General features: G+C 42.6%; 1 protein-coding gene across 13 annotated transcripts in view; it reads right to left on the minus strand.

The window, feature by feature from the left end:
* mecom (MDS1 and EVI1 complex locus) overlaps positions 1-24,142 on the minus strand; it is a 121,484-nt gene that overhangs the window by 68,203 nt on the left and 29,139 nt on the right. For all 13 annotated transcript variants that reach the window (XM_068316936.1, XM_068316931.1, XM_068316932.1 and 10 more), the window contains exon 2: positions 13,942-14,288. In XM_068316936.1, coding sequence (XP_068173037.1) covers positions 13,942-14,288 — 347 coding nt within the window. The remainder of the gene's footprint in view (positions 1-13,941; positions 14,289-24,142) is intronic.

Genomic DNA, 24,142 nt, shown 5'->3' on the forward strand with positions numbered 1-24,142 from the left:
TGTTGTGGAGCCTTTCTAGTCTAGAGTGTGCCGAGAAGATGGGGGTGGTGGTTAATGGCAATCGTTGTGTGTGTGTGTATGTGTGTGTGTATGTGTGTGTGCGTGTGTGATGGGACTTGAACCCTGCTGCTATGCCCCCCTCTTGCACAGACAGAGGCCGGTGTTTGGATGGGTGCCAGAAGTTCTGAACTAATATTCACAATAATGTTTCTGCTCAGAGGGGCCAGCGACAGAAAACACTGTGGAGTCGTGCCAGCTTTTACTCCCCTCTTGTTCTCCTCTTTCCACTACCCCACCACACCTCCCTCAGCTCAGGGAGTCTCTCTTTCTGTAGTTCTACCCTTCTGTCTTTAACCACTTTTAAAGCTTATGGCACAGTGAAGTGTGTTGGGTATATAATATACATATATACATAAATGTACACATACAGTGGGGGGAATAAGCATTTGATCCCCCACTGATTTTGGCAGTTGTCATACTAAGAAATAAATTTAACAGTCTCATATACAATATTTATGGCAGCTTTATTTTAACAGTTAAAAGAATATTTTTTAAAAAATACATTAAACAACCCAATATGAAATTTGCTTTGCTTAATTTTCATCAATATATGCTTAATTCTAATTTTTTTTCCCATCAATGAAAACATTCAACTTTTTTTCACACTGGCTACTGACTTCACATTTAAACACAAATAATTGTAAAATTACGTATATGCTATATACTGTGTGTATATACTGCATAGATATACACACATATGTATGTGTGTGCATATATATGTATTTATGTATGTATTTATCTGTATATGCAGTGGAGGAAATACATATTTGATCCCTCCCGATTTTGGCAGTTGTCATACTAAGAAATAAATTAACAGCCTCAAATTTTTATGGCAGCTTTATTTTAACATTTACAGAAAGAATATAAAAAATATTGAGAAAATTACATGAAATGAAAAATGAAAAAGGAATTTGTATATCATTGAGGGAAATAAGTATTTGATCCCTGACCAACCTTGACCATTGTTGGCCCCCACAGACCATAGACATACTCCTCATCTCACTGAAGTAATTACCTGCATGACAGACACCTGTTCCAAATTGTCACGTGTATGAAAAGTCAGCTGCCCACAGACTCTGTAAAACTCCACCATCTCCAAGACTAAAGAGCTGTCAAAAGATGTCAGGGACAAAGATGTTTCCTCCACTGTATATACACTTACATGAACACATAAATATATACATATGCACACACATACATGTGTATTTATACACACACACATACACGCACGCACGCACGCACACACACACACACACACACACACACACACACACACCTATATATATACCTATATATATATATATATATATATATATATATATATATATATATATATATATATAGTATATACACAGTATAGATACAGTGTGTATGTTATTTTACAATTATTTGTGTTTAAACGTGAAGTCAGCAGCTAACGTAAAAAAAAGTTTAATTGTTTTAATGTTTTATTTGATGGAAAAGGTCAAACAAATTGAAAAGATTTTTAGAATTAAGCATATATTGATGAAAATTAAACAAAACAAATTTAATATAGTGTCATTTAAAGTAAAACACAACAAAATTAGATTTTAACCTAATTAGACAATAAGTTATCTTTCTATGGCACTATAATAAAATATGTGGATAAAAAGGGGATACTGCAGTCCACATTAGCCAACATTAGTTGGGGTATGCATTCAGTGGCCCATACTATATCACTAGACAGCGTAAAATATTAAGTATATTAATTTTAAAATGATTAACAGCCTATACAGCAGATTATTTTTCCCTTGTTGCTCCACACATTCGCATATCACAAGGCTAAGAGCCAGACTGCTGTAATAGGTGACCGGTGGCTTCACTTGTACGTAAGATATTACATATTTCTTTTTCATGATGCATTTCCATCATTTCATCTCCCTTTACAGTATGCACAACATCCAGTCAAATCCCATGCTGCACTTCAGTCAGTCTCCATATCTCACAATTTCTAAAATCTCATCTGGCAAAACGGAGGTTCATGTATTTGCCTGACCTGACCAGTGAGCCCTGAATGGTAATTCAGTCTCAGACTCATATTGAATTTGGCCTGTGGCTCACTTCACAGCACACCAGTGGAGAATCAGTCTTTTATTATGCTCTTTATATGTATGTGGTGCAGGGAGACAGAGATGTACTGTATCTCATCTGAGCCAGCGCTACTTGTTATGAACCCTAATAGCACCGATCGCATTTGTCTTTGCATGTTTGTGTGTGTGCAGGTCGAGTTGTCCGGCGTCCATGCATGCCTGAATGTGTGTGTACGTCACAGGCATGCTACTGCTGAACTTAACCTCCCTTAGCCACCCTACTGATTGTATCACTGATGACAGAATGCATCATGCCCCCCACACCCCAAAAAAACTGATGATGGTGTCGCCCCAAAATCCCTTTCGTCGTCTTTCCATTGGGAATAACCATAAATAACCATGACATCATCCCATTCTTATCTATGGGACGTCCCGCGCTGATCGATAGCCGTGGCTCTTGCAGTGTAAATAGCTTCTAATGCCTCATCTGCCCCTTAAAATAGGTCTACATTATTTATGATGGCTGTTACGTTACCAGTCCAGGACACAATTTATTCCACCTAACCGCTCCTCCTATTAAACTACTGCTTTTGACTCCCGATGGGAAATCTGGAGTAAGCATTCATTGCACATTGCAAAAATACATATTGCCAGAAACCCCCGCCCCCCCAACACACACACACACACACACACACACACACACACACACACACACACACACACACACACACACACACACACACACACACACACACACACACACACACACACACACACACACACACACACCTGGAGAGGTCCAAAAGGCTCATCACTGAGATGTGGTTATGAGAATTGGAAGAGGGAGGAAAAAAAATGAGTAGGGGAGAAAGTGGACCTGAGTGCTTCTTTGGCCCACTCTGTGGTAACGATGGGACATACGTTACTAAGATGACAGTGAGTGTGGCAGGCCTATTTGTGCATCCACTGGCACGATGTGACAGATTGGACAGACAGAGCTGCAGGGAAATGACAGGCTGCATTTCCATTTGGGTGAAAAATCTGGCTAACGTTGCTGACGCTGTGGAGGAAAAATGCTGTACTGATTGGTCAGTCTACTTTCATCTCTTCACCTACAGTTGCTCTGGCCATGAATGCAACTTCCCATCAGGAAGACATGGGCAACATATTTCTTAAAAATATTTCCATATTTCATGTAAAAAAAAAGTCATTTGAGGTCATTTGAGACATGGACAGTCCCATGGAATGATGAAATGTGTTGACAACCGTTCAAACTGAATATGCATAAACAACTACTGTCCAAATAGTCTCACATGGGACTCACACGATGTCCAGTGTAGCATGTGGAAGGATATTAATTTGTCTAATACTGTAGGTGAAGCTCTGCCACCTCAATGTTGTTAGATTAAGACAGACATGGCAGAGGACTACGGGAATTAAGTCTATCAACACAGGCAATTTATAACTTCTTGTCATAGACACTAGAATAACACACTATTTCATATTTATCATTTAACACAAACATGAGAAAATACAGTAAGCCAGCAATGTATCTGCGAAACCTTTTCTGGCCAAAGGGTTTGGGGTTCAGGGACTTATTTTACTGAGGGTAGAAAGACAGACATTTTGCTGAGGTGGACAGCTCACGAGTCAAGAAAGAGAGGCAAAGAAGTATAACTCTCCAAGAAAAACCCTGGGGTTTGTGTGTGAGAACGGTTGGAGGAATGTTCATCCTCACGCCTCATTGGCGTTCTCATTGCTGCGTGCAGATCGAGCAGTAGAGATGGGACACTCCAGATTTACGGGACGTGTCAGAAGCTTCACATCCTGAGGCCCCCTGGGGCCAATCTCCTGTCTTGATCTGGCCTGTAAGGAAAACAGCCGTCCCTCACAGGCTGACAGTGAGGTGGAGCCATCCAAACACACAGGGAGGATGGTGACTGGTGGAAACGAGGAATGTAAAGGAGGGCGGTGGGGATGGAGGGAGGCCACCTTCGGCGAGGGCCGCCGCGGCTCTGGCAGAATGATCCTTCACACATCACTTCACAGTGATGAAATCACGAAGTTGGGCTCCTGCTGATATGAAGGCTAATGACTTTATCTTGGTATAGCAACGTCAATGGGAAGTTTCCATGGTGATGTATATCAACAGTGGCTGATGGGATCAAGGCATGCTGTTCAACAGGTGTTTACATTCAGTAGATATTAGTTGGCATTCAGCTGTAAAGAGAAACCAGGAATCTTCAACCCAAAACGCTCTTGAGAATCCTCAAAGTTCTGGATGTGTGAATCCCACAAAGACTCCTGTCCCCTGTAGGAACTGGTAGCTGGTAAGAGGGTGGAATTCAGTGCCAGCAGGATGATTTATGACTCTGTGTAATGAGCGGTGTTTGGACCCGATCCTGCTGTCACTCAGGGTCAGAAAGAAGCACTGTATGGTCCAATCAGAGGCTGTCCAGAACTCCAAAGATATAACAATGCCTGTCATAAAGTGGCTAGGAGGAAAGGAAAGCAGCCATAAAACAACTTGGAGAAAGAGACACACTCTGCTCCAGAGTTTGGTTCTGTCTTGGCATCCTATCCTTGTTTTGGGTTGATGGCAAAGTATAATTCGGCTGAGAAATTGATTTTGCAATTTGTTCTCATCTGTTCAGAAGACGCTAACTTGTTAGGACTTCACAGGGCTTACCAAGACTGAAGACAACAATTAGTTTGTCGGAGATTTCAGATATGGCCAGAGTTTTGCGGGAAGAAATCCTTTGTGACGGATTGGTGCTGACAGCTTGGGCCGGCAAGGAGGGAGTGATAGACTCCCATAGCGCCCTGTATAGTGAAGGAACCTTTGGGCTGCATTAACCCTTATCTGTAAGCGCCAATGAACAAAGTTCCCTTGCAGACTACCTGCTGTAGCCTTGGAAAATCCTATTACAGATTGCAAGGGACACTTGGGAACGTTCCACCGAGAAATCTGTCTCCCTCGACATGTACCTCAGACAGGACATGCAGTTCTCTCACCACCTCCTTCGTTCATTCTGTCTCTCTTTCATTCATTGTGACTGATTTGGTCTCTCGGCTTGTACTGTTCTCTCCCCTTTATCCATCGTGTCTTTCCTCTGCCTCATCTATCACTCTTGTTTTCACCCTGTCTATTTGTCTAGTTTTGCCTATCCTATCTTTTCACAGACCACCCCCTCAATCACTGTGCATAAGCATGTTTTAAGTCCCTTTTTTCATTCCTGTCCCGACAACCGCTTCACTTTCTCCCAGGAGGAGAAACACTAGCTGTTCCCCACCATCTCCGGATGAGTGAGCTGCATCTATCTGTGGATTTAAGGGTGACTGCCATGACTGGGGCTCAATCGCCTGCCCCTGTGTTGAAGTTTAAAAAAATATATAATGCAAAACACACGAGTGCTCGGGATGCGGGACGTCTAATCCGATATATTCAATAAGCATTCCCTTTTTATTGCTCAATTTACATCTTCAAACAATGAACAATGCTGGGTATGAAAAAGACACCCAGCAAAAGCTGCTATAATGCAGTTAGAATAACATTCCTGCAGTCGATGCAAGTGTAAACAAGAAATGTAACTCTGCAGAACTCAAATTAGGTCTGATTTGCAGCATATGTAGCATATAATGCAGCACTGAGAGTAAACTTCAGAGAGTGCTTGTCAGAGACTGAAAGTTAATACGCCTTGTAGCCAATGTGTACCATATACGTGTGTTCGTGTGTGTGTGTGTGTGTATATGTATATATATATATATATATATATATATATATATATATATATATATATATATATATATATATATATATATATATATATATATATATATATATATATATATATATATATATAACTCTATAGCAAAACATCCCCTACTATAATTTTGCAATGACATAAAATTAATGGACTGCATTACTATTATGCAACCTCAAAGCAATTACAAAATAATCATTTATTTGGATGTGAACCTGGGTTATTTCTATGGTAATTAACCCCATTACATACGAGAGCCAAGCTCATTTATGATGTGACCTTCAAACACTGTACAAATTATAAGGAATATGCTCTAAATTAATTGGCACTTGGTCAAACAGTTGGACAGAAAACCCTGCTTTTTAATGTCAGGTGATGCCGTAGTAAGAGGCAGGTCCCAGGTGTGTTGGTTGGGGTTCCTGGCGTTGTACACCGGGGTAGTTACATTCTTATTTTTCTTATTATTTAATAATTTGTCAGGAAGCAGCATGCCATCACCTCACATCCTTTACCTTCCCCAAGCAACCTGATGCGGTCGTCTATTAATCATTTCCTCGTCTGACATCTTTTGCTTTTTACACTTACTTGGAAGGCCACATCTGAGGGGAGAGGGCAACAGACAGGACTGGCTCACAAATATTGACTTTGCAATAACATGAGAGTGCACAGCAGCCTATCATATGGCTTGAATTAAAGCATTATGACATAATAGCGCAAAGTTGGGGTTGAGACCTCATTACTGCCACCCAGGGCTTCTGCTTTCTCTCTCCGTTAAACCTGGCAGCTCTCAAATCTGGTTTTGGATCTGTTCCACTCTAATCGAAGCAGCAATATAGCGTAATTGGAAGAGGTGTCCGGTATTACTGTGCTGAATGTGGCCCGGCCTGCGTTTTTTTAGAGCTTATCCCAGTAATAAGCTCTCAAACCAGACTGCAGCGTCCCATTACCCTTTGAGCTACAGCACAGGGACAGAAGAGCGATTTAAACATGTGCATGTGCACACGCTACACACAGAGGTGCACACTCCATATGGGACACATGGATACATAAGTATGGCGGCTGTGTGTGTGTAAGTTATAATAGCCGTGAGAGAGTGAGGGAGAGTCTGGCAGAGGCTAAGAGGACAGAGGGCCTTGGCCTGAGCTTGTTTGTGCAGCTCTGACCACAGACACAGAGAAAGTGGTTTCGTAGAACAGTATTAGCTCTTGATTATTTGCGTTAACCGGTACTTAGATTTACTGCCTGGGTAATGCAATCTGACTGGTAGTTAAGCGCTAGCAGCAACTCAGAGCAGGAAAGTCAGGGCAGACTCGCTGTTCCTTCTCTATTTTCCAATAAAAAACCTACAAGTTCTGCCCCTGAGTCGTGGTCTCCTTTTCCCTCTAATCCCACTGGGAAGACATTTGGAAACAATCAGTAATGTGTTTTAAAGGAAGGTCCTTCCCCTATCAATTCCCACAGATAAGATATCGGTGGGCCCGGTGCTGTGGCCCCGCACACGGAATTCATCACCTCTGTTTCCTGTAGGCTGTTTAGGGGTCCCCTCATTTTCACTCCTATCTGACAGAGGGCATATCTTGTGTGCAGTAACATATGCATCTGTGTGTGTGTGTGTGTGTGTGTGTGTGTGTGTGTGTGTGTGTGTGTGTGTGTGTGTGTGTGTGTGTAAGTGAATAATATAACTTTATTGTAGACACCTGGAATGTGTGTGATTTTTGTGTTCCAAACCCGTTTGGAGTCAGTAGCTCATGCTCATTCCCGTCAATTTTTTTTGATAAACTTAACTCAATCCTTCAGCACATTTAAATTAAAAAGAGGATGCTTTACATTTTACTGAAAAGTTTACTCAGACTATAAAAAAAAATGCTTTGAGGTGAATTCAATTCAAGATAATGAACTTTGTCGCACGGTTTAATCTCTTCTCTCGTTTCTATTTTTCCTCTCCTCTTTAAATGATCTAATCGTGGAATTGTTGCGGATATAAAAGTGTGACAGTGAAGCTAACATGCTATGCATTGTGCATCTTCCTCAGACCAGACTGTTCAGGCAGTAACGGCTGAGGTCAGATGATGTAAACGTATATTACAAGACAGAAGCATTTATATCCCTGCCAGTAAGTCAATGCACCTACATATAAATTCTATTATATCTGAGACTGTCTAGACGTTTGTCATTGTGTCATTGAGTTTAGCATGAATGTGTTTCAGATCAGTCTGTCCTCCTCTTTTTCAGCTCAAAGAATGCTGTGCAAGTTTTGGGACTCCAATAATGAGCCATCAGCTAGTATGATTTTGTACGCATCCCTAGAGGTCAGATATAATCATGAGAGGAACGTGTCCCCCCTCTGACCTTTTCAAACAGGTGAACTCCTCCTTCCTCATCCTTCTTTTTCCCAACCTCCTCCCATTTATTTCAGATCTAATGAGGCCCGTGACCTTTGTCATGCTTGGACGGACCCCTGACGAGAGCCTCCTTCACCTGGTATTGTGCTGCCGGCTACACCTTCCAACTGGCATAGCCCCTTCTTATGCCCGCCTTTGTCCTTCAGCAATTCGCTCTGACTTTGTTCAGTTAGTTAACCTAGCTTCCCCTCCCCGCTGGGAACTCAGAAAAAGAAGGAGGAGGAGGCGAGACAAGGAAAAGGTGATGGAGGAGGAGGAAGGGGGGTTGTTGTGTGTATGTGAAGGAATGAGGGGGGAAATGAGAAACTTGTAAAGCCACTTCTGAACAAAGTGGAGGAATTCACTGACCCTGCATGCATTTTACACTTAATCTTAACTCTCTTTATGAATGTGCCTCATCAACTCCACACTTCCCCTCACATGAGATGAGATTAGAACATCATTAAACACACACACGCACACGCACACGCACACACACAGAAACCTCAACCAGCACCAACAAACAACAGATTAACCCAAAGAAAGGGATTACCAATCAACTGAGAGGCAGGGAGACGGACCCCCTGCTCGTTTTGTCTTTGGGATTCTGAATGGACATCACTCCTGTTCAAGTCAATCAAGCTCCAGTTGGGAGCTCCAACAGGCTCATCTCCCTTGCAGACAACAGGAGAGACAAAAGCAAACACAGACACATGCTGCTGAAGGCATTATGGGATGCTTTGACCAACGGGAGGGTCTGCACTCTGCACCAGAAGCAAAAGAAAGGACATGATATTTACTCACAAGTGGTTGGACTAATTAAATTAAGTCCCATCTTTGAATTATGTAAAGAAAACACTATGAATAAAAGATTTGTGACTGCAGAACTGAGGATAAGAAAAAATATGTTAAATTAACTATGATGAAGTTAAATGAATGAATTGAAACGGGGTAAGGACGGAGCACCAGCCTTGATGAGGCAGATTCTTTGTGTAATAACTTCTACTCCATACAACAAGAATCATAGCAGACATTTTCTCCATTCGAACAGATTTGGAAATTAGGATGAAAGATAAACTTCACTTTGCTTGGTGGGTTAATTTCTAGCCAAGCCAATGACCAGGCTGAATGTAACTGTGGAATCTTTTTGTTTTTGATTTAAAAATGACTTAAAAAGGAAAAAAGAAACAAGAAAAAAAAAATCTCTACTAAGTCTTGGCTTTATCTCATGCCCCAAAACCATTGTGCCAGTCTTCATGTATTGTCCATATTATCCCTTATATTAGCCTCAGGCTCACACACCCATGAATCCCAACTTTTATAAGATAAGAGGTGTAGCTTTAGTTGCTGTAATAGAAAACAGTTAACAATTAAAGAAGGAAACATTCCAGGTTATATTTCCTTGATGGAGGAGCTCCTGTTAAGCAGTCAAACACAACCATATCCAGAGCATTTTGTCTAACTTCCTGGTCACACACATTTGATTCTTATGGTCTTTTTTTATCCACTTTGACATTCTGCTAAGTGTCAATGAGACCCAAGACGGGCTCCTTCATTATTGGACACGGTGTCTCAGTCACCGGGTTGGTGCTCTTCTCATGAGAGAAAACAGGTCCCACAAGGATGTCAGAGCAGCCGTTGTGTTCACACAACACAATGCATTGACAACCTCCATTCACATCGCCTTTGCAGCTGTAGGACTTTTTCCCCCTTTGAATTTCCCCCCAAAAAACTACATGTGTGTGTATGTGCATGTGAAAAAGTGATGATGTGTGTCCATTGAGAGGTGTGTGAGTGACAGAGAGGTTCATCCCTAGCGCCTGCCTTTCTAAGCGCTGCTGAGGGCAGGGCCATCTCCACTGACAGTGGATGGGATGTGGCAGGGGCTCGGGGATTAAGGGGCTTTTGGCTTGGGCTGAGAGTGGCTCTTTCAGGGAGAGGCGACGGGCCATCAGTGCTCAAGGGACAGGCGGACAGCCAGCCAGAGACATCTGCATTCATTCAGGACAGCGGCTTATCCGTGCACAAAAAACACGCCCTCTCGAAACGCCCTCCATCCACACTCCCACATTCTGTCTTGCACACACATGCACATAGTGTATGTGGACTCAAAAGCAACACAGATACACAAAAATCTCCACCTCTGCCAGTGCTCACATTGTAAGTATAAATGGCAAAATGGCAAAAGTTTAGTTTCACCACACTTGCTAAACTGCTCGAAAACTGTCTGTGAACTCTCTAAGTATGACAAATCATGTATGAACTCTACAACCGCAGGATTTTTTGGCTCACTTTTCAAAATAAAATATCTGTTTCAAAGTCAGCTTTAAGGTTTCCAAACCTACACTTTGCAACAACACTCAGTGAAAACTGGTATCGTACTTCTTCTCAGCAGGCCGTTGCAGATGTAAGTTTTTTAGCTGACACCATTCTTGATGATGGGCCTCCTCCTGGCCTCCTTCCATCCTCCCATCCTCTCCTGACCAGGAGGTTCAGGAGACAGGCAGAGACAGGAAAGGCACTGCCCAGCCACCTAATCCTCTTCTTCCATTCACCGTCAATGCTAATCTCCTTCAACACCTCCCACCACCAACTCTACCACCGACACTATCGCCTCCACATCCATCTCCACCTCCGCCTCTCACTCAAGAGGTGCACAAAGACCCCAAAGCGTTCCCCCTCATCCTGCCCCACTCACCATCCCAACCCTTCTTGCACCCCTGACTTGCTCCGCCCATAGCTGCTGCAGCAGGAGGCACCCAGCTTTCTAAGTCCAGGACCCATAATCCTGTGGGGCTGTAGGTTTGGGTGAGTCCAATGGCTCATTGAGTCTTGGGGAACTCTCTCCCAGGCTCTAGCTCTCTATCTCATTGTTGCTGCAGCTGAGAAGAGGACACACACAAATGGAGCTTGAATTTAAATGTGCCCAACAACTCGGAGAGAGACAGCAAAATATGGACTGGTGGGCATCCAGGCATTAAGAGCATTTTCTGAGACCATAAAGAAATACATGCAAATACTGCCAACAAGCTGGAATGTAATGCTTTGTAATTCATAGGTTTTCATTTTATTCTTATAATTTAAATGACATTTTACAAGAAATTGCGGGATTAAATTAAACATGAACTTGATTTAGAGAGACTTGAGAATTGACACTTATATTTCACTTCACACTGAAATATGTTATTCCATTTACTTTAAGTTAAAGACAGTAATTTTATAGTTTGGGATAGGCACAAATGAAATAAAACACATATATTTATAAATGCTATAAAGATCAAAATTCCATTTGAATTTCTTGGACTGGAAGCAAATTAAATGGGTGCTCTATTATCCCGCATTCAAAAGAAAAAGATCTGGATTTGAAATATTTATTCATGTATATATAGTATTAAATCGATGAATGTATTTTTTAATTGGTATAAATGACATCATCTGAACAAATTGATCAAAACCTTACACAGAATTAAACACAAACTTGAAAGCTCAACAGAAACATTAATTAATAGATTTGTGTCAGGTCAAACGCACTCGCCGAGCATATAACTACCGACAGCCAGGACTGCCGTTCCACAAACGTTGTAGGTGAGCGCCTCAGCCTGACAGACCCCTAACAGCTGCCTCTCTACCTCTTATTTACTGAAGCTATCTTTCCCATAAGTCACCATTCCTGTATTCATAAAGCATTATGGACATCGTAACTCACTCTTCCCCTTTATGAATAAAGCCCCCAAATTTATGATGATACAGCTGAGGAGCGGTGGCCTCCCCGGTGACAAACTTCCCCCAGTCTGTCACGACCGGCCTGGGCCACACAGGACCCTCCATCAAATGCTCCAGATGGGAACGCCACTTTAGTGTTCCACGGTCGGTGACATCACCTCACTGCGCAGCGCAGAATTGATGATGAAAGCAAACATATCTATCTTAACTCACATTTACCATATCAATTTTATTTTTACAGACCCTCCGTGGGCTTATTGGCATATTGACGATTTACAAGCAGGGAGAGGGGGGTGGTCGGGTTTTGGATGCAATGGCTCAGGGGCGGTAAACTGGTGAATGTCGGGGGCGGTGGTGGTGGTGGTGGGGAGTCAGAAGGGCTTAATGGCGTTTACCATATTTAATGCAGAGGGATGTCATCACTGAATATCCATTCTGAATAATGTGGCATTTCATCATAAATTCTTTACAACTTATTTACTTAATGGAAAGAGTTATGGCTCTCTGTCAGGATGGTAATTAAACATCGTGATACAGTGCTGCCTCACCAGGATCCCATCTTTTCCCTCAATTCCCCCACCCGCTTGCCCCATACACACTCACACATCCCACCTCCCCAGCTTTTCAAATACGTATTATTATTTGAGATTCCTATAAATTACCACAGGATTAAAATTCATGAAACATCGTTTTCCTTTATTTTCTTCCCTGAGAAAAAGAATAAGCCAGAGAGCTTATTCAACCAGCTGTAAATGGGGGCAGACACTTTTTTATTAACATTTTCTGTTACTAAAATGGGCAAGAATGCAGAGTGCAACTTAGGAAACATTTATATATTGCGTCTCACTCGGCAGTTGATAATAAGGGAGTTTATTGGAGAAAATGTAGTCCAGAGTGATAAAAAAATCTACTTTTGTTTGGTTTGTGCCAGAAACCACTGAGTCAGAGCTGATCGGCTGGAGCAGTGCTCCATGATTGAAGCCCAAGGAGCAGCAGTCCAAAGCCAAAACTATTTATATGAGCCGAATGCTGATGCTTTACCAACACGTTCTCAGTTGGTTTTAAAGTGTAACATTAAAATGGATTTAGAGGTTAGAGAGACTCTAGCGAGAGACTTAATGCTGTATTGAATCATCTTTTTATTTTAAAATGTGACTTTTCATTTTATGAAATGTGCGGTTAGCGTGTCTTAATGAGCTCGGTTCCCGTATATAAAGGGACAAAGTTGTGAATACGAAGGGCTAAATCCTCCCATCCAAAGTGAAGATGATCTGCTCTGACAGACTAAATGAGGCCGGTTCTCTGCTGGTCCCTGAATCCTGCTCCATAAAACCAAGCACTCTGACACTGACAGAGACCACATCCAACCTTTGACCTTGTCCTGTGACCCAGCCTTCGATTTTTGTTTTTTGTGCCGCCTGACCAATATGTGATTTGCCAATAGCTGCATTGGGTCCCTAACCAGGATGAAAAAGATATTTATGGCTTTTTATTTTAATTGAGTAAAGAGCACAAACTCGACTCGCTTTCTTTCAGCAACGCTGAGTGAACATTACATCACTAGGCAACAAGCGACACCAGCAGCCTTGTGGTCAATGCGCTAAATGTGAACATGACGCCATGGGAGGAAATAAAAACGGTATTGATGTGAACGCTTCGGCGTAGATCAGCCAAGGAAAACCCCTCTTGTCAGAAAGAATTCGACTACTGTTGCACAAAAACCTGTGAGTGCACTTTTTGTGATGACTTAAAGTAAAACTGAAGCTGCTCTGTTGCACATGAGAAAATGTGTTTAACTATGAAAAACTGTGACGTCACCGTACAAAATACCTTTCCTCATGTGTCAATATTAAACATTCACAGAATTCTTTACGATACATTCACCATTTATGTGTATGAAAGCAGTAATTTTGGATTACATGAGGACTATGCACATGGAGACTTCATTTGCCGTTTTCCTACCTCCCAGCCTTGGGTGGAGTCTCGAAGGGAAGGCCGGTGCTCTCCTTCATAGGGTCCAAAGCGCTCCCCGGCTGCCACCCTTCTGCGGCTCCAGATGCCCAGGCCTCCGCCTGAAACTGCTGACTCTCGTAGTTCAAAGTCTAGGGGAACAGTTAAATATTGTTGATGTAAAAAGATGCTCTGGTGTTGGAAAGACAGCGGATCCTGGGGTGAAGACTCGTAATCGGAGAGAGACGGAGAGGCCGGGTCCTCCACCAATGCTGAGGAAGGAGCTGGATCACCATCAGAGCCACACACATCATCCAGGACGTCGGATGGGTAAAGGGCAATCTCGTCATCACCATCACCTGAGGAAGAAAACAGTCTCCATGTGAGGGTGATGCTCAGTAATGTCTTTAATCCTGGTAAGGCTGTTTTTCTTTCTTTATTATTTTATAAATAATTTCCTACACTTCTTATTTCTACTGTAGAGGGAAACGAGTAAATACTTCCTGAAAACTGAACATGTAACAACTTTATGCAGTCAAATAAACAGCAGAAGGACCTACAAGACTGGAACAACATGGTGTTATATGACAAAGTCCGGATTTGTTTTTAATTGAGTTCAGTAATAAAGACCAGGATAGCATTAAAGGAGCGCACTTCCTTCAAACGTCAACATTTTCCTTCCAATTTCTAATCATTGGGTCTATTCCTGGCCATACAAAATATCAGTATGACACATTTTGATTTATAATCCAAATTAAAAACAGAACTCGATGTCAAAAACAGGCTTTTGGAAACCTTACAGCAACAATATGGTATGTTTGCCATTTGTTTGAGCAGATGCCAAGGTGAGTAAGCAGTGTCTGTTCAGCATTGTACTGCTCTGACTGTTTTATATTTCCTTTTCCTGAACTCTACAGTGAAAACAGAGGGAAGCATACTGGGGTTAATTGAGAATAGAGTAAAACAGGACATAGCAGAATGACCTCTGAACCCACACGGGGCTTCTTCGGAGCGGTACACGTGGCTAGTGGAGCGTAAAAGCATAATGGAGATTTGCAGTGTTCGAGCAGTCACTAAACAAGCAGGCATGAAGATAAGTTTTTGGAGGGGCAGGATAACAGAAGCCATCTATGTCAACAGCGTGCTGCAGGTGTGGCGCAGACACTCAAGAATGGAAATGATTCACAGGAAGTTGGGCGCAACTGAGATGGATTGTGCTTGATGTGGGCTGACAGGACACGGCGAGAGGGACTCTCTACTAATGAGGCTCCACAACCCATCTCTACGCTGAAGAACATTCCGGAAGGGCTGCCGGTGTGACACTGTACTGCTGCGCCGTCGGCCACGGGATCTCAGATCCACACGGATCCACACACACACTCTGTGTTCACTGGCCATGAAGTAACCGCGCTTCTGATTGACCCAACAGGTCACTGTGGCCATAAACTAAAACCTGAGAGATTAACTCAAGGTCTGGATAAAAACCATTGCTTTCCATGTGTTCACAACTTAAGAAAATCTGCAGGTTTTGATGCATATGTGAGATGAGGCATATAAATATGTTAAATTATGTGTAACCTCAACTTTGGCAAGATCAAAGTATTACGTCTGTGACTACTTCAAAAGTAGTACACGAGCTGTTTTCGTCTGCTGGTTGGAAGTCTAACACATGTCAAAATGTTGACAGATTGTGCTGAATCAGCGGTTTATTCCAGCGATCTGGCCGAGATTTCCGAGTGATACGGTACATATGTGCACTTTGTCGAATCTGATCCACGTCTCCAGTATTTTTCACATCCATTTCCTGCAGCGTTACCTGATGGCGGTGCCTGTGAAACTATTGTGTTTGACACACACCATGTTGGCACAGCATATTTGAAGGGAAAGATTCAGTTGAAACGAACCGGGCCAGGCAGGAAACCCAGTGTGGCTCTGGAAGTCAGTATAATGATTTTCAGCACAAAGAATGTGTGACGTGCTTTTATTCCTGGATGTGAAGCTTGCCATATGTTAGAAGGACAAGAGCTTTTAAAGGTAACTGTATCCCTTCATTGCTGTTTCTCTACTAACATTTCCCCCCTCATGCCCGTCTCCAAGTTTATATTTGATTTAGACCAGGAATTCCCCTGGTCCGGCGGACTCAATGAAAACATTTCAGCTCATAAACATATATATTTCTGTAAGGTAAACGTTAGCCGAAAGCAAATATTCAATGCTCAGAGTTCTAAAAATTGTGGTTTCATGTGCAGATGATTGATACGTCAAAGTCCGTAGCTCTGCAAGAGGCGTGGAGCTGCAGGAACGCACATGATGGGATTGCCGTGAGCACGTCTGCACGTCTTAACGTCCGTGCACACTCGTAGCAAATAGCCCTGTTTGTTTTTTCAGCAACACAAGTTACTTCATCGCAGCAAGCTGACGCCCTTCATCAAAGAGAGTTCTGGGTAGAGAAGGGGAACTCCAGCTGGGAGCAGCATCGTGGCATCATCGACTGCATCATTACCACTGATGGCACATTGTGATAGTACAAAAATGTGACTTTCAAAAAAAGCAAAACTTTGAAGTTGATGTATGCCAAAGACAACACAAATAATTAACCACAAAATAATGAGGAAAACAATATTATCTCGTCATCGAAATCACTCGGGAACATATGAAAATACATCACGGCCCTTTGCAAAAAACACAACACGCCGACACATCCCATGTATTTAAATGTTCGCACTATACGCCTAATTCATTAATTTTTAGAGGGAAAAAAGGAAAAACATTTGTTCCCAGGACGGCTATCTGCTTGGGTGGAATGATTTTCACCTCTGCTACGGGGTGTTGGGCTGACTCATACATCACACGATTACCCCGAGCAGCGCGCAGGGCCCTCATCATCAGGGAGTGAATTAAAGATGATAGAAAGAGCTATTAATCACTGTGACAAAGCCCCTAATGGAGGTGTGCTCCAGCCACTGCACACGGGACGGCGAGGGGGAAGCACCCACGGGACAAATGGATACACATGTTTACAGAGAAATAACCTACCTGTGGACATGGTTAACCCACCCTTTCTCTTTCTTTTGTACCGCTGTCCTTCACACTCCTTCTTCCATGTTTCCCTGGTCACGATTGGTTATTGAGATACATTTGTCAACAGGACATCTACGTCCAACCACGTCAGAGGTTAACTACTATCGGTACGTATAAAACAAGTCGACGGGGCCTGAGAAGACTTCACGTTGACAGATTTGATAAGTTTTAACTACCTTCACTTTGTAGAAAGTTCTGGAGGTCCAAGACATATCAAAAATGATTGCACTGGGCTTTGGTTGTTGTTGGGTTGCTTCCCAGGAGGTGTGGGTTTCCACTTTGAACAAAACATAACTGTAATCATTCACGACTGACTCTCATAGACTTTACATGCTTTATAATCTCAAGAATTTCTTTTTTATATTTGACAGAATTATTTTAATGAAATTTGTCATAATTAGACCAGAATACTGTGACTTATTAGATGAGGACATTAGTCATCTTCATCACCTAAACCCGATCAACAGATCACTTCATGTGGCCTATAGAGGTGTAACATTTGACTGATGGCGTCGTAGATCATGAAATATCGAAATGAACTTCTCACCTTTTGAGGACTGGCCCTTATGCTTATCTGTGGACATAATTTGTTGCCTATGATAACAGACAAATGGGACGAGGGGCTCGCCCCTGTACTGCAGGTCAAACATAATCACACATGACACCCCCCTTCGTCCTCCCCCATTTATCATCACATCTAAAGTCTGAAATAGTGCTATTCATCATTCTGCAGCTTTCTATTTCTATCTATAGACCAGGATAACCAGGACTATGTTTGTGCTGGCGTACCAGAACCAGAAGTATGTATTTTCTGGGGGGTGAATGATGTGATTGTACATTAATTTGGCTTAAAAAAAACCCCAAACTGTTATACCTTGAGGGAGATTCAGGCATTGAATTCAAATGAAAAAAAAAAAAGAATTTCCTTAATTTTAACACTCTCACACCTACTGCCAAACAGCGAATGGCTGTTGCTGATTTTCTAGGCACTGTTAATTACAGTGCATCAGTTTATGTCCAAATTCCCTCAGCAGGGTGTATAGGAGAGTGTTTGGAGCCCCATGCCCTCAGGAGAGGCAATAAGCTTCGTAATTAACTCTGTCTTTGTGCTTAATGGAGGCTTTAGTGCCGCTTTTGGGGAGTCTTTTGGTTTGCGGGTCCATTGAGGTGACTGCGGTTCTGATTGAAACAAACCAGGAACTATGTTTGCTCAGCGCATTAATGGTAGTTATAGCCAAACGGTTTTAGACTAACACCAGAAATCCATAACGATATAGTTGTTGATTAAACCGAAATTAAATTACGACAGATGTTCATGTTGTCATAGACTGTAAATAGAAATTAAAAAAAAAAAAGCCCTCAACATTATTTTACATTTTATTATAATATACTTTCATTACCATATTTGCCTGTTGCTTACAGAAACCTGAGACATCCTGCCTTACGGTGCTGATTTTAAATAACAATAAAATTAGGTAACGTTGTGCATTTGTTATCAGAAATCTCCACATTCATCTGCTCCTAATACACACGTTGTTTAAACACACACACACACACACACACACACACACACACACACACACACACACACACACACACACACACACACACACACACACACAGTGTAGAGAGTAACAAAAGCATGAGCACTCTTTACGCAGTATTAATTAATGAGAGCATTGTCTATGTTTTTTCACCTCTGTGTTAGCCAACTGCTCCAAATGGAAAACAGTCCATTAAGGGCTCTGGGCCGAGTTACCAATTAACATACATAAACTGAAACTCAGAGACGGTCCCTCTGAGTACACACACAGACACACAATTAATTAGCATTAGTTGTGATTAATAATGAGGGTCCTTTAATGGTAAATCTGCAGCTTCGACGGCAGCCTGACACAACAAAGGCGTCTATGTGCGCGGCAGGATTTATCAGGGGAGCTGCTCTGGGATTTTAACATGTTTCTCACCGGCCTGACAAATGGCCTATTAATTATCTAATGTTGTCTGACAACAGCCGCTTGATAAAGATGTATGTTTGGACAGGGTGAGGAGGGAACGATACAGTGGAGGAAAAGGGAGAGGTGGGTTCGTGCGAAGGCTGAGTGTTTGCACGAAGGAAGAAAAAATAAAGCGTTGGAGAGTGAGAGGAGACGCAAATTCATAAAATCTTAGGCTACTGAGTGATTCACATTCGCGCACTAAAGCAGGTTTCCTGCAGCTTTTGTTCCAAAAGACAAATCGCTGTGCTTCTACTACTGTGGCTGTTTGGGATAATCAATAAGAAGGATTAAGAAACCACATTTATTTTTAATGAAATGTAAATGAATGAAGTCTTAATGAATGCAGAGATGGATGTGCAACACACACACACACACGTACACACACACACACACACACACACACACACACGCACGCACAAGAGTTTATGTACTAAAACCGCAATCAATATCATCAACCAGGAAGCCTCCACATAAACCGACCACTCCGTATCATTAACGCCAACGACAGGGAGCATATGGGCCTCCTCCCCCTCCCTCCATCATTGTCCTTCTCCCAGGTTCAATCCCGGTCCTGAGTTTGATGTGCCGAGTTTCTCCTCCGTCTGTAACGTTGACAGGTGTTCCTAAGTGGGATGCCAGTTGCCAAATGATTTTGATGATTGTTTTAGCCCCGCATTTGGCCTAATGAGATAGGATCCCAGTCGGACGCTAACTCAAGCCTGTCAAATGTAAAGCAAACAGAATAACAACCCGGTGCTCGAGTTGTTTCCACAGGCCATACATCAGACGGGGGTGGGGGGGCTCTGGAAGGGGGTGTCTGATTCACCAACTGACACTGATAGAGAATAAGGAAAAAAATAGGTGGGGGAGAGGGGGCGGGTGCTAAAAATAACTAAATTATAATATGTGAATTTATTTTTAAAGCATGAATGTCTTCATTTCAAGACCATGGACTGTTTTATCCTCCAGTGGAGAGAACATGTCAAACACCCTTAATCCCATCATCTCTCCCATCTCCACCTCTGAACCAGTCCTATCACCACCACCCAACAAAGGTGTCGCACATCCCAAGCTTTTTGATTCATTTGTTCTGCACCGCTCCTTTCAACTATCCTGATGTTCCTCCGACCTAACATCTATCTTTTTGAGACTGATGTCTTCCAAAATAGAAGCAACATGTTTAATCTAAAGTTATAATGGTAAAAATACAATTTGAACCGATGCAACTATGCACCCAACACGCACACAAACTCACACACACACACACACACACACACACACACACACACACACACACACACACACACACACACACACGCTCTCCTTCTTTCTCTTTCATGTTATGGCTAACTGCCATCGGGCTCTAATATAATTATGACTCACAGTTGTGCGCATTTGAAAAATTGATTCCTTTGATGAAATGTGAGTGAGGCAGGTCTAGGCAGAGCAGAGGGAGATGTATATCCAGACTGGGTTGCCCCCCCACCCCCACCCCAAAAGCCCTGTGAAAGGGCCCCTGGGTACCAAAACTGCCAGCCCAGACCGTCCCAGGCTGCCCAGCCATTAACAGAAATGATAACATATGTGCTTTGTTTAAGTTTGATGTCTTCATAAAACATTACACAATTAGATGGATTTGACAATGGCCATTAAACTTGATATAATATTTATGCAGGCCTGAGGATGGTAGTTCTTATCAAAGGATGGCAAATCTGCGGCACAGATGGGAGCTCCAGTCTGGCTGGAGAGGGTCATCAGTCAGATGAAGCTTGGCAAGAATCAAACCGGACTACATGAAATTTGTATTTGTAACTTTAAAAAAAAAAAGGTTGCTTTTTTGTAGTCGAGTGAACAAGTCGGGCACATTCAAGTGTTTGACAAGAACAATCAGACACACACCTGATTGAGATCAGATGCAAAGAGCCGTACTGTATATCAGTAAATCAATAACCTCATCCCCACATGTTTGCATTGGTTGTTAAACAAACACTGAATGCTATGGAATTGAAAAGAAAAGAAAAAGCCCAGTGGGTATTGAGTGCATTATGTCGTTGGCTGCCCTCCCAACAGAAATTTTCCATCAAATTCAATTTTTGATGACACAAATTTCCTGCAATGGTGCATTAGCTTTGAATTTCCTTCATCTGAAATCTGGAAAGCCCGTGTCGACACATAACTGTATTTAGGCTCCACACGTAATTACACACCGCTGTTTGTTACCTTAAACTGTGCGTTCAGGGGTTCGCATCACGTGACTTTTGGAAATTTTCTGCAACGCTGTCACAACTTTTCACAGTCTATTCAAGTCCAGCTGAACTTTTCCACCATTTTTAAGTTGAAACTTTTCAAACATTTACTTTCTATAATATAATATAATATAATATAATATAATATAATATAATATAATATAATATAATATTCTGTGTGTGATAACAAAACAGAAACGCCAATACGGTCAATAATCCAATATAAGCGATAACCTCTCATGTTCGGATTTACGTCTCCTTCACCCCTCTCCTCCTCCGCTGTCTTTCACCCTGGATTCTCCCTCCTTCTCCCTTTTCCTCACCTGTCTCCCTTTTCTCTCCCCCGTTCCCTTCACACCCCTCTATGAACCTTTCGCTGTGCTCAGCCTCTCCACATCCATCACAGCCCAGAAATTTAAGGAGCCAAATTGGCCTCATCTGTCTCAATGTTGGATGCAGATGGAGTTTTCTTCTGCAGAGGGAGGTGCAGTTAGTCACCCCTGTTGCCCCCACCCCTTCAATCTAGCGCCTTAAAGCCTGCGCCGAACCCGGCGCTATAGAACTACGTTATGAGGCCAGCTGCTGGGATAAAGAGGCCACGGCGGTGAAGTGACCACTACACTGACCACACACACTCACGGCTTCATTCATTTTCCCCTCAATCACATTTTTCTTTCTTTATTATATTCCACCTAGCCTTCGTTCTCGTCCACTCTATTTGTTTTACTCCCTTCGTCACTCTTGCTTACTCATATGACCGGTGTACACACACACACAAACACACACACACACACACACACAGAAGCACACGCCTATAAAGGCGGCGGTGGCCATAGGGCAGCCGGCAATATCGTCTCGAGCAGCAGTCAGACCTTACTCGTTAATAAAGGCCCTAAATGAGGCGGCATGCATAAAACATGAAGCGCCGCGTGCCGCCGTAATGAACTGCTGCTCCATAATTGCATCTCAGAGCCGTAAAATGAAGACAAAATATTTGAAGAGGGATTCTGTCACCTCTCTGCAGACGCAACACTAATCACAGGCGTTCTGCAGGGCCCTCTGGGTCCCCTCTTGACAGAGAGCAGGGGCTAAACGCCCAGGGCGCAGACATTGGCAACACCCTCCAACTAATGGGACATAATTAAATAATTGCTGATTAGAAAATAGGAGGGGATTAATAGTATAACAGTGTCCACTGTGCTATCTGAAATGATCCCAGTGGGAATGAGAATGTGATAATACGCCACAGGAATGGATAACAGGAAACACACCAAAATGGAGAATTATTCCATTAATTCAACGGCCAGTCTGTGTATTTGAAGAATTGTTAATGGATAATTGATGAAAAGGTGCCATTCTGGAACAGAAGTGTGTTTTCTGACACAGGAAACAGACGAGTGGATGTATCCGGAGAAATCAGGCAAACAATCTGTTAAAATGAATTGAACAACAATTCCAACAATAAATTTCATATCGATTTATTCAGATATTTATTCAGATATTTATTCAGACACACAAACTGATAAACAAGACACGCACACACACGCGCACACACACACACCTTACACACACACACACACACACACACACACACACACACACGCACACACACACACACACGCACACACAACCTTCCTGACAGGCAGGCCTCCAGATGAGAGATTGGAGTCCCACCCAGGGGTGTCACCCAGACAGTTAGAGAGTTGCTGCCGTGGCAGTGTGGCCACAGTGACATAATGAAGGTGCCGTGGTTGTCACGGGGGGGGGGCGGTCAATGGTGATCACAGTAGCCATCTGAGGGGAGTTAGGGACACGAATAATGAATCCCACCAATGACAAATGGCCCTCAACTCAGGGCTGAGGCATCTGACAAACTCAGACTCTTCACTTGGACATCTCAAACACACACCGGAGGCCACAAAGCCAGCAACACACACACACACACACACACACACACACACACACACACACACACACACACACACACACACACACACACACACACACACACACACACACACACACACGTACACATGCACGCACGCACACACACAGACATTTTATGAAACATCATGTTAGCAAAAAAGAATCTATGGTATTAGAAATTCAAATATCTTAAAATAACAGATTTTTAAAAAGCCTCAGCTCATATTTCTTTGCCTGACTTCATCTCTTGAATCTCTCACCTCAGGTTGCCACTCGAATCTGTTGAAAAGGAACGGTTGATTTTGTTGTTGTGGCACCACAAAAGGTTAGAATGCACCAATACAACCATTGTTTAATAATGGGCCACAAGAATTCAGAAAAAAAAAAGAATCCTTTTGCAATTTTCAGACGCATGAGCATATGGAGACTGAAAGAAGTCTGAATGTGCTTAAATTCAAGGCAGCAAGCCGGAAACTCCTTTAAAAAAGTTGAATTCAATTAGAAACTAGGTCTGTGCATGGTAAAGAAAGAAAAACAATTGGAAAGCAAGAGTATTTTTAATGTGACAAGCTGACCACCTACTACCAACCTGACATCTTCCATTTAATATTTCTGGATATGAATAGACTTTGTCTGAGGGTTGCTTTTCCACTGGCTGGGTACGCTTGCCTCAAGCACCACCGCAGCAGCAGGCCAATTCCACCTTAACTTTGTTACAGAACTTGTTACATACAATAATGTCCTCGCCTGCAGAGACTTTCCAAACCACAGTGGGACATGTGGAATAGACCCGAGCATGGAAAGGTCCAGGAGAGGATGTTTGTTTAGTGCTTGTTGGAAGGCTAACATTCGGCCATGAGCCTCGAGCAACAAAATCCCCCTCGAAGCCATGAAGATGTTTATGTTATTTGTTATAGATGTCGATTTCCCTCTATTCAGGAGGTGATTTAACTCGGCAAT

This window comes from Antennarius striatus, chromosome 6 (genome assembly GCF_040054535.1).
Source record: "Antennarius striatus isolate MH-2024 chromosome 6, ASM4005453v1, whole genome shotgun sequence".
In the NCBI taxonomy this organism is placed as follows: Eukaryota; Metazoa; Chordata; class Actinopteri; order Lophiiformes; family Antennariidae; genus Antennarius; species Antennarius striatus.